Source organism: Xiphophorus maculatus, chromosome 2, assembly GCF_002775205.1.
Source record: "Xiphophorus maculatus strain JP 163 A chromosome 2, X_maculatus-5.0-male, whole genome shotgun sequence".
Lineage (NCBI taxonomy): Eukaryota > Metazoa > Chordata > Actinopteri > Cyprinodontiformes > Poeciliidae > Xiphophorus > Xiphophorus maculatus.
In genome coordinates, this window is record NC_036444.1 from 10,871,767 (window position 1) to 10,884,064 (window position 12,298).

The window sequence follows — 12,298 nt, forward strand, 5'->3', positions numbered from 1 at the left end:
GGTAGTTTGACGCCCGCTCCGGGGCTCAACATCAGAGGAGCGGCTGCTGAAAAAACAGGTTGTATGGGTCCTTGCACACAGCCTGCCTGTGGTGCTGCCTGAAGGACTGCCATGGAAACAAGGAGTGTGACAGGCTCCGGGGGGATCCGCCACAGCTGCAGGCACTTCCTTTCTGACAGCCTGATGAAGACATCACTGCCACACCATGCACAACAACAACAACTACTGGAAGAAAAAATGCGATCAAACAATGTTAACTGCTGTGTGGCTGAAATGTTCATTAGCGAGCTTGTAAAACATCCAGGGATTTCCCCCCACCACATTTGGGGACCATATTGAACAGTGACTTCCTCTAGTGAGATTCCTAAGTAACTGTCCCAGGAGAAAATAAACGGACAAATAATTCCTTAAATATGATTACGCCATGTCGAAGAGGGATTTATACGTGTTTGTGTGTGGAATGTATGTGCGTTAGTATTATAAGTGTGTACTCGTGCGTGAAAAGTCAAATCAACAATTGTTGAAACCCTGTCAGAGTCTTGTCTATATTCCACTGAATATGAATGATACAGGGAACATCCAAGAGCATAACCTCGGTGTCACGGATTGAGAGATGTGACAACTTGGAGGGAGGTAAATGTAGTCCCACAGGAACTCCCGTAATGTCATTCACAGAACTGGCTTCAATAATATATCTATGCATGTATACCAATGTCATTTCAAAATAAAACTGAAGTGACTAAATCATTTTAAATGAAGTGGTAAAGTAGCTGGAACAGCATTTTAAACAACAGCTTTTTATACATTAAACCAAAAACATTATTTTTAAAGACTAATAGTGATTTAATTTGTGTATTGTGAAAAGTCATTGAAAATATATTAGAAGAGGACAACATAAGTAAATACAAAATACAGTTTTTAATTGATAATCTTATTTATTAAGTGGAAAAGACTTGCTAAGTTATTGCCCCCTAAACCGAATAACTTGTTGTGCCACTCTTGGAGAAAAAAGATAAAATTTGGGAATAATGGCAATTAATCTTTTAAATTACAGTGGGAACATAATTCATGGTTCTTGGGAAAGTTTGCCACTGTTGCATGTTTTTTTTTTCCATTTGGGGATAATAGGTCTCATTGTGGTTCCTGGAGTCTCAAGCCTCTAGAAGCAGAAAACTTTCACTTTAAATAAATGAAAACATAATTTGTCTATTAGTTAATGTAACTAAAAGCCAAACCAGGGACAGACTTTATAACGCAGTTTAGGGTATAGATGTTGTAGTGTACCGTTTTTAATTTCGGCAGTCTTTTTAGAACTGGAGAGCTTGATTATATAGTTGTTTGTTGATATGTCAATTAAAAGTACCCGGGGAGTCTTGCTTAATTGGTTTTATCTCTTGGGGACACTTCATTGCGTCCTGTGAGTGCTTGTACTGTTGTACCCACCCCCTACCTTCCTTTCAGCACAGCCAATACCACCACCACCCTCCACCCCCATAAGACCCAAAGGAGCTAAGAATGTTGGAGGTTTTCAGCCTGTGTGTGTGGGGGGGGAGATGGTGGGGGGGATTTAGCTCCTCAGAAGCTCAGGGTCACCTCCACACCCTCTCACTTTGAAACGGACCCCTGGTGGCAGCTCCTGGGAGATCCCAGTGATGTCTCTATCAGCCTGTCAAAAGAGATAGCCCGGGGCTCCACCAGGTCCCCCTGAGCCAATCAAACCCCTCACAAAGCACAGATGGATGCTCTTTCACCAGCATGCTGCTCCTGAGGAGGGGTCACCCAGCCACGCTGCTCAGTCAACCAATCAGAACTCCCATTGCAGGGGCCCATTCCTTAGCTCAACTTCAATTATGACAAAGTAAATTTTAAGTGCATTTGTTTTTACAGATTGGGCTGCGTGCACTTTACCTAGTTAAATAGGCTTTGGCTGCTGAATGTCAGAACAACGAAATTTTGGTTCCAACTATTCTCCAAAAATGTGAATGTCAAGAAGTGGCTGAAAATTTTCAAACATTTGCTATACATGCAAGAAAAGCCTGACAGACTGCATCCGTCATACTCTGGAAAACCATTGCGAGAAGACTGATGGAAAAACCGAACACATCTGTGTCTACGTGTAACCATTAGACCAGGCCAGGTGATTTTAGTGGAAATATAAAGCACTAAGTGCTGAGGATGGAGAGAGAGAGAGAGAGAGTACTCTCTGTGAGATGAGCTCTTTCTCTCTCATCTGGACCCTGTTATTGTGAGAAGGCAACAAAGCGATGCATTAGGAACCACACTGGAGCCACACGGCTTTGATGTGAGCTCGGTAACCAAGGCACAGCGGTGGTCGGCGTGTGAGCTCAGTTTCAATGGCTGTGTTGTGTAATCAGATGTGTTTACCGTGTATTCACGTAAAGAAGTGGTGTAATCCATCCTCGTTGGGATGGAGTTATTGGAGGAAAAAAAATCACAAGAAAACCAAAAGCTCAATTTGATCAAGATTCTTTATTCAAACTCTCAATTTGATCGTGTAAACATGATACTTTCATATAAAGTTAACATAAATCATCAGAGAAACTCAAGTGCAGGTAACTAGAATTAACATACATTCAGAACATAAATACATGTTTGTTTCTAACAGAATGAGGAAAAGTGGCATCATTAAATTATACATGGAGAAACCATACCACAGATTGCACTCTAAAACTCTTTATTCTTTCCTGAACTATAACTGATTTTCTGTGATCGTAAAATATAGCATTTCATTACATTAACAGGTGAAGAATAAAAAAAACAAAAATAAAAACATTGCAGTCACCTGTTAAGGTTGTATTGTCTTTATCTTGAGGCAAGTTTTTCAGTTACACCAAAATAAGAAAAAAAAACTCAAGCCAACCCCGATGTCTTTCATTCCTGTTCTAAATTATTTTCAAAGATTTAGCTTGAGCCTTGCAGAGCTCCATTTTTCTTTACCTCCAAGCTTGTGATTGACAGCACCATGTGCTGCCCTCCTAGCTGCTGCAGTTCACAGCCCCTGTCAGGGGGGTGGCAAACACACAAGGCAGAGAGCGGCTGCCTGCCCCTCAGCAGCAGGGGGCAGCGTTGGGGTGGTGTGGCCGGGTATGCGGGGTCATGGGTTCAGCTGGCACTGGAGCATTGTTGTCAGGTGGACTGCAACGTAACGCATTTAAAAGAAAAAAAGAAAAAAGAGAGGAACAGAGAAAAGAAGACCAGCCTTTCATCCAGCATGTCCGTTGAGCTTACTTCTTCTTGCGCGGCTGGTTCTGTCCAGTGGGTGCTCTCAGCACACTGTACTGCACCTGTAAAAACAAACAGGAGTTTGGTCAGAGGCAGGTAATCCGAGCTCAGTGGAGCGCACGGTAATGGCTCCCCTGAGGAGAGCTGGTGCAGAGCAAAGCGAGGCAAGCTCGCCTGTAATGAATCATTTTTTAAACACAGGAGCAGAGGGGATTAATCACAGGGAGGAAGGATTTGAGAAGTCAAGGGTTCTATACCAGTGTATCCCCCCCTCCTCACTCTGCACCAGAATCCCAATATTAGAAACAGCCTTCAACTGTTGAGATGACCTGCCAGGCCAGTGAGGGAAGGGAAACCTGCATAATCACACTTGGTAGCTTAAGTCTACTAAGGAAAACCTTGTTCATGGTTGCTGTTGATTCTGATGAAAAGTTGCCAGCTGTCTACATCCAACTTTCTTCAAGACTTTGTAAGTCTCTGCAGTTTCTTTCTCGGGCTAAAATCAGGCGTGCAGGTTATTTAGGGTCTCTGGTTTTGCTTTTCCCAGGTTGCCTTCTACAGGACCCACTGCATAATCTGCAAGAGCCTGAGTTCACTGCCATGCATTGGTCAGACATTTTCCCTTAGGACTTTCTTTTCCTACAGTTCAAACCTGAAAAATGCACAACAGCTCTAGACTATCACCACGATGCTTAGTAGTCAGTGTGATAGTTTTTTGGGGTTTTTTCTGAAATGCTGCTTGTTGTACACAGATGTGATGACATAGCATGTACACCTTCCAAAGTCCTTCACTTTTGCTTATTTCTCAAAGGTAATTGAATTATCAAGATACTTTATTACAAATGTGAGGCAGCCTTTGGGTTCTTTCTGCTCAGAAGTGGCTTTGGCCTTTGTACACACCCATACATATTAGGCCTTTATGTGACCCCTGAAATTGAAGCAAAAATGTGGTAAATCACAGCTAACAGATACAAAAGGAAATAACTATATATTTATCAATGGCCAGTTTAATATGAATAGCTAACTTTTTCCAGTTAAAATAAATCTGCATAAAACAATAACCTTTTTTTCATTTTTCAGGTTTTCTTTCTTTATGATACAGTACCATCAGTAAGTACTGTGCCAGCCAAATGATCCATGTAGCATAAGAGCCGCCATTGATCAAAACAGGGTGTGATACAAACTCTACAATAATGTAGTATGCATAAAACTTTATTAATAGCTTTCTCAGATTCCAGCATGTACACAACTATTTCCTTAATTACTCACAAAATTAAAAATATCAAACAATCAAAGCTTATGTGAAATGCTTGGCCTACAGGTTCAAAATAGGAGAAGGTTGGGATGAAGAGTCAACGATTGGGTACAAAATAAGTTTACAAATTAGTAAAGGACTGAATTGACCCCAAATGATTTTTTTCTCCTCTCTTCCTGCTACTGACATATGTAGAATTGGAATTAATATCAAGTTTCACTCATTAGATCAACTAATTTAGTATGTACCATACTATTTTTCCTTAACTTTTGACACCGGAAAGGTAAGCATTATTTTTCTTGTCCTAATTGCAACCACAATCCAAAGAAGACAAATCACATTGTTTAACAGGAAAACGAGGCTGTTAGAATTTGAAAACCAGCTTTTGAAGTTCACTTTCCGAGCTCAAACAATACAGTGAATCTGTTAAATAAAAAAAGGTAAGAACTCTATGCTAATTAGCCACTCTCCATTATTAGAACGAGAGATGGAATGTGGGAACAAAGTGACTGCCTCCTGCATCAGCACATGAAACTGTCCTCAGAACTGACAGATGCTTCTTATTTCCAGACAGACACAGCACTGTCAGAAGTCCCTGTTTGAGGCACACTTTGTAGATGTGCAAAGGCACTAATTGCCAAGTCACATTTGCAAGAAAGACAGGAGTCAGTTTTCCATCTTTTACCGTTTTGTGTCCACACCTATCTGAAGATTGAAGTTCTAAGTCAACAAAAACAAAAAAAATGTGGTGTATTGTTTGGATCTCCTGTGTATATGATGTTAAGATTATTTTTCACAGGACGTAATGAAACACACGTATGATGAATCTTAAGGGTGCTTTGTTTTTTTATGATTGGAGCCATTTTCAAGATGTAGTTTCTCTTTTAAACCGGGCTAAAAAGTATTGTTTCCATGGGATTTGAAAGCGAATCATTTTCAAAGCTCAAACGCCACATCCCAACGGGGGAAGAGGACATACAAAGGATTCCGAATCAAAATGCATTCGCCACCTTGTTTTGCCAACTCAGTCAGCCAAATCTCAAACAACACAGGCTTCCTCCAACATCACAGAGGAGTCAGCGCCGGCTTGCTGCAGGAGGACATCAAGGGTGCAGCTGAGAAACAGAGCAAGGTGAGAGTGCCTTGCCAGATTCAGACTGTCAGGATTTCTTGCTCTGGTGAGCTACCTGTGAGATGAAGGCATTGTGTTGGCACTTCATTTCCTGCCTGCGGAAAATCCTCAGTCAGTGGACGGCAAGCAGCCTCGGCGACACTTATAACAAACCTGACAGCTCTTCTCGGATCTGAGATGTAAATGCAAATGACATATCAGCCGTGGCTAATATGTAATCACATATGGCACCCAGGAAGACGACCGGGGCTCAAGAATATATTAATTGACTCCACCACCCTGAAGTGACTGAGGCCACGTCAGACTTTCTGGGCTGACACAACAGTCGGAGTTGTCAGGAACTGCCTCCGCCTGCCTGCACTCGGCCAATCGCCGGGGTTAGCGCCGCTTCAATCAAACACGCAAAATTGCTAATAACGGACGAGGCTGCAGCCAGATAGCCGAGGAGAGATCTGAGCGCCTCCTCGTTCAGGCACGGCGGTGACTGAGGATGGGGAGTTGCACACTGAGGAATAATTGGGCCAGAGCTGCTTTAAAGGCGAGAGTCCATTAATAATCAAACAAAGCCAGAGGATATATTTCTGCAACACTTGGGAATTGCGGTACAGCAAATAATGCAGACATCTTCAGGGAATTCCATCCCTATCTGTATGTAAAATTGGACCCTTACCTTCTGAATATCAGAAGGCACCCTCTGGAGGAAATCCAGTATTTCATTACTGTCAATACAATATGGGTTGCGCAGTTTCTTGGTAAATTTGTTAATGCCTGTGAAAGTAAGCACAAATAAACACATTAATAAATAAAGGTGTCATAACAAGCAGTGTTGTTTTACATAGTTATACCCACTAGGGTTTTAATAATTATATTCTAAGATGCTGATCTGTTTCAAATCAATGAAATTAAATGCAGATGAGAACAACAAAATATGTCATCAATAAAAGTTTGACTTGCAAAAACTTAGCAACTTGTCTTGCGTTTTTGCTACAATCTCCTAACTTCTTGTGTATCTATATTTACTTTACAGATGGCTGCAGAGAGGAGAATATCTCCAGGGCCTTGTAATGGGACCATTATATTCACAGTTCAGTTCTGTGAGCACCTTAGCATGCAGACAAAGAACCTAAGGACTTAAATATGTGCAAGTAACTTGAAAGACTTGCCTTGCAACCACAGAGATGGGGGTTAACTGGAGAGGCAGAGGAGAGTCTCAGATTGTGAGTTTTTGTGTTTGATATGTTGTATTTTTTTTTTTTTTTTTGGTATTGATTGTGTTGAAGGCAATGTGGAAGTACTGTGGTTGTGGGCTTATACAGCTGGAGGAGGAGAGCCTGGTGAGGGCAGTGTTACTGCCTGACCACTGAGACAACAGTGTGTTGCTGTATGGATACAGCAGATAATGAGAGGCTAGACTAGGAGCTTACAGACTGCCCAAGGACATCATGTATTATATACAGCTTGCTCTTCTCTGCCTTGCCTTTGTTTTCACACAAACCCTTGGTCATGCCTCTGCTGGGCTTTGCTGCATCAGCCCACACTGAGAAGAGTGAACCTCTGTAACTGTCTGATCTCTGTGCATCTGCAGAGGTGTAGACATGGCAGAGTTCCTAAATTACGGCACTGCGTAATTCAGATTTCCAGTTGGAAACAAACAGAAAAAGTTAATCTGGGTAAATTTAAAATCTTCTTAGAATACAATGATTACAATATTGAATTGGTCCACTCTTCCTGTATATAGATATTTTTTTATTAAAATGTGTGATTAAAAAAATAAATAAATAAAAGCAAAAACAAAGCAAAACAAAAGACAAAAAAACAACTTACCCCATACCAGAACAATATACCGTAGTGGGATTAAATACAACAGTGATGCAGTCACAAACAGCACCAGGCAAGCCAAGAACGATATGAACGGCACAGACCAATTGAAGATGCTGTAAAAGAAATTTTCCGTTTTCATTAATTGTAAGCCGTAATCATCAAGATGAATAACACTAAACATTTGAAATCTACCACTTTGTGCATAATGAATACATGAGTTGGAGCTTTACATATAAGATTTTAATTACTGAAATAAATTAATGTTTCTTCTATAATGTTCTAATTTATTCAGGTGAACATGAATCATCAAAGAAATTGTTGCGTATATGTGGTCATTACTTCTTGACTCGCTCCCCGATGTTGGCGATTTCCTCCAAAACATTCTGGACCACCAGCACCACTTCCTGCACCATATGTATTTTATCCATCAAACCCTTTTTTCCAGGTTCCTAAAAAATAACAGACAAAAAAAAGTACAGACCCTGATGAGGTGCATCGCATGTCAAATGTTGGGCAGAGTAGACAAAGACCAGCTTAGCCCTGCCCTTGCTATCATGTGTAATTTATCTATTGAATGGTGCATAATGAGCAAACACTGTACATCTTTAGACTTTGTTTTTGAAGATGAGACAGACTAGGCGCTCAGGAGCTGTTATCCTGGATGGGATGAAAGATTTCAGCTTTTGTTAGCTGTGCACAATGGAGCTGTTGCACAAGTGCAGCACAATCAAGACTCCAGGGTAAGATGAAAAGTACACAAAATGGCCATCTGCAATCAGGCAGACTAGATGACCAAAGTAAGGAGAGCAGGGGCCTCACAACTTCGGAGCGTTTTCATTCCAGCAGCCTGCACAGTGGCAAGATTGAACATGTTTTAACAAATATCTCAGGTCTGCCTATCTAACCTAAGCCAACATTCCCTCAGCGTGAGAAAAACACTCCAGCCTGCTTTGTGCAGTTAGAAATACACTTATTTTCCTTTAAAAATGTTTTATGCACATGAGCATTTTTTTCTTTAAAAGCACTGATAAAACAAATATTTTGAGTCAGTATTTTTTTTTTTTTTTTTAGGGTCTTTGTTCAAATGTAATAAACACAGTCACATCAAGTTGGGAAATAACGACAACTATGAAGCTTTCCAGGGCAGAGGAGTGTGAGATAACACGAGGAACACAAGCTAAAGAGAGCTGAGAAACCTCACATCAAAAGGAGGAAATAATGACAAGAATGATGACAGGGAGAAGAGTGGGAGAGTAAGAGTAAGAGAGGAGGGATGAGAGTGCTGGGGAGGGCGCTCTAATGGACCCTAACAGGAGGCTTGAGGATGTCTATGTTTGTGTTACAAGTCAGCTGAAGCCGCAGCCTGTGTGCACTGACAGGGCCCAGACAGAATGCCTTTATCAGAGCTTCACGAGGCAGCCCCTGGGAACACACTGTCTGCCAGCACTGAGAGATTCCCCACTGCTGGGCCCACTCTACTCCACGAACGGTGCAGGAAGAGAGCAATTCCCACACTAGCGGAACCTCCCCCGCTGGGCTCTGATCTGGACACACTAAAGCCTCAGTGCTGTCCAAAAAAGGAATAAACATCACAAATATGTTTTCTTCCAGATTAACATCTACTGGTCTCATCATGTTGAAATACAGACTGTGTTTCTGCATCATCTTGCTCTGCTCTCTGCTCTGTATCAAGACGTAAAGTTATTATCTGAGCTCTTCTGCAAGGCTGATGTTAGTCTGATGTGCCTGATGCACCCAAAAAATATGTGTGATCCTTGTGCGAATTACAAATACAATACTTTAATTAAAGGCAATTTAACTGACATCACATAAAAATGAAATCACTATGGCACAGCTGCAAAGCTACCAAAACTTGGCTGTCTACTTAAACTTGCAGGCCAGGAAAGGAGAGTATTAATCAACAGAGCAGCCAAGATGCTCATGATAACTTTTGAGGAACTGCAAAGATCCATGACTAAGCCAGGAGAAGCTGTTGACTTGACAGCTATTAATCTTTACAGTCTACATATCTGGCCTTTGCTAAAGAGTGGCAAAAAGTGGCCTTTGCTAAAGAGTGAAAGTCATTGTCACAAAAGCCAAAAAAATGTTTCTAGATTTACAAACTTGCTAAAGACAAACACTAAAATAAAGGGAAAATAAACTTTTTAACCTTCTCCTCCCACATCACAATTAAACTCCACTTAGTATTGAGCTACCTTCAGTTCAAAGTGTTCAAGTTTGTGGTGGTAGTATGACAAAATATGGAAAGGTTCAAGGTATAAAAACATCTTTTCTAGGCATTTTTAAATCCAGCTTGAAATACAACTTTGGCAAAATAAAAGCAAATTATTCTCTAATTATAAAAGAAAAAAAACAACAACAAGCAAGTAGATCTACTTTGAAACATGCATCCAGCAGGACCTGTGTTAAGATTCCCCAAATCAAGTACTGCTTTAGCAACCAAAAATTTAAGTCCTTCCTATATTGATCGTTAAATGGTTTTCTTTGTTCCTTCTTTTCTTTAAGGCATGTTACTGAGTTCAGAACCAAACAAAAAATACATAAGAGATCTCCCGCTTAAATAGAAAAGGATAAGTAAACTGGGGATGGACTAAATAAGCTCAAAATTTCCCCTGATTAAAAAACCTGAGCGAAATCACATTCTCATTTCAGATAAATTGTAAAAGCTTCCTTTTAAGGTGCAGTAATGGAGAACCAATTTGATCTCCTGCAGAAAGGTAAACATGGTCCTGCAGACATGTGTGCCGTTATCAAAGGCAGGAAATAAAAGCTCATTTAGCATAATTTTAATTAGAATGAACTATGCCAAATTTGAATTCTCAGACTGAATATTTATCTTGTGACTCTTTCAGATGAAAATACGAGTTTGTGTAAATGAAAAACACCTGTGTTCAGAGTGATTTATCTCATGGAGCTAAAATAAACCAAAGCATTTATGCTGCAGTAAGGCTTTAGCGTGTTGCTGCTCCTATGATGCACGCCGGAGAATATGGGCAGCATGTCTCACTACTGCGTTCAAGGAGACAGAGCGGTGTCAGTAGGGTGTTCGTTGAGAGACGTAACCCCAAAGACCAGACTGGCACCCCCCATGGCCACAATCCCAGCCCTCGTCCAACCCCTTAACTCCCACAGGCAAAGCTCTGAGAAGGACTCAAACTCAGACCAGCACCAGCAGCCGGAGGGCAACAAAAAGGGGTCATTTCATCTCCTCTGTTAATTTCAGCTGGAGATCTATGGACTTGTTTTGGTTCTCTGTTTCTTTATGTTATGATTAAATATCGTCTATCTGCTCAATTTATACCCGAGGCCAAAGGGAAGTCACTTTGCCCACACATAATCTGTAAGCTGTCTCCTTCCCTGAGGACAGATTTGTTCACAGGCAGAAAATCTGCTCTGCATTATTCTGCTGTAACACCGCCATGGCTTTCGTCTCTCTTTAACGTCATGCCTTCACAAGCTTACTGCTCCAGCAGAGGTTTACATATTTCCTTCCTCAAGGGGGGGTAGAAACATATTTGAGTGGTAATCATAACCTTTTCAGAGGGAAAAACCTTTATTCATATGCTGGAGGAGAAACTAGGAAAGGAACACAAGACTTTGAAGTCATCAAATTTAACGCTGATCACTCTTTAACCCCAAATATTTTTTAAGAAGACTTTGATAGGCCATGTAAAGCTACACTGTTTGATCACTCTGAATGATATCACGTTCAAGTGACAGCAAGACCATAACAAGAATTTAAAATAAGCCACTTTAAATTAAAGCTGACAGCTTAAAACAAACATGGGTGAGTGCTTAATTAGTAAATGAAAGAAGATATTTCATTTCCAGGAAGTGTGAAAGGGCTTAGGAGGCTCATGGAAAAGCTTTCAAAAAGCTTTAAGAGGCAAGGGTTGAGTTTGCAAACATGTGGCACAAGGAGACCCAGGAAGCAAACACACTGCCATTTCTTACATGTGAAAAAAACAAATCCTCTATTATGTACTGAAGTTTCAAGGTATGTGGAAGCATGATATTAAATTCCGTGAATCAAGGTAATCCTTGCCTATTTAGTATTCATAAAACCCTGCATTTCCTTGTCCCTGCTGTTTGCTTAAGCACCAGTTTTCCTTTTGCAGATAGAAAGTGTGGCTTTACACCGCACAGACATATCACACAAGTTTCATCTACAAATTAGCTCATTCCTTTCAGACAGGATTTGGTGGATATGCCTGTGTTTTTTTTTGCCTTTTTAAAGGAATCTGGCTCTTCAGTAGCCTCTGGTCATCTGCAGTAGAATATATTGAGCGCATTATGGATATGAATCCTGGGCCTAGACACACAGAACAAGGGGTCAACGCTTGGAGGCTCAGTGTTAGTTCCACACTTCATTGCCATAAAACAATAATGCGAATTCTTGTTAATTCCCCCTCCCCATTCTTTAGCAAAAACAGCGGGATGAGTATAATTGAATGTTGTGTGCTGTGGGAAGTATAATTTTCAGGCTACTTAAAGATTTCCTGTTTTGTTTTTCAAGAGACACTAGAGAGTTGGAGTCAAAATCAAGAGGGGCAAAGTATTAGTCACTGTTGGATCACCATTTTTGTTAATATAGTATGTCCTGTAAAAACTTGCTAGAATAACTTACTTATATACAGAGCCAACCTTTGCTGAAACTACTGAGTCCAAGTCTTTTAAGTTATGTCTACCACCTTTTCATAGTCTGAAACCATTATAAGTCTTACAAGTGACTCTTAATTGCATTATGTTTGGACTTTTTAATTTACTTTGAATAATTAATTGAGCACACTGTTTGATAACTAGGATCAATTGCAATGTATGTGTGA

At 40.6% G+C, this 12,298-nt stretch overlaps 1 protein-coding gene across 1 annotated transcript in view; it reads right to left on the reverse strand.

Annotated features, from left to right (window-relative positions):
• Nucleotides 1–2,471: 2,471 nt before the first annotated feature.
• LOC102227953 (multiple C2 and transmembrane domain-containing protein 2-like) overlaps nucleotides 2,472–12,298 on the reverse strand; it is a 44,653-nt gene continuing 34,826 nt past the window's right edge. The window contains exons 20-23 of the mRNA XM_023351896.1: nucleotides 7,791–7,900; nucleotides 7,455–7,564; nucleotides 6,301–6,398; nucleotides 2,472–3,305 (exon numbers count right to left, since the gene is read on the reverse strand). Of these exons, the coding sequence (XP_023207664.1) occupies nucleotides 3,246–3,305; nucleotides 6,301–6,398; nucleotides 7,455–7,564; nucleotides 7,791–7,900 (378 nt within the window). The 3' untranslated portion in view covers nucleotides 2,472–3,245. The remainder of the gene's footprint in view (nucleotides 3,306–6,300; nucleotides 6,399–7,454; nucleotides 7,565–7,790; nucleotides 7,901–12,298) is intronic.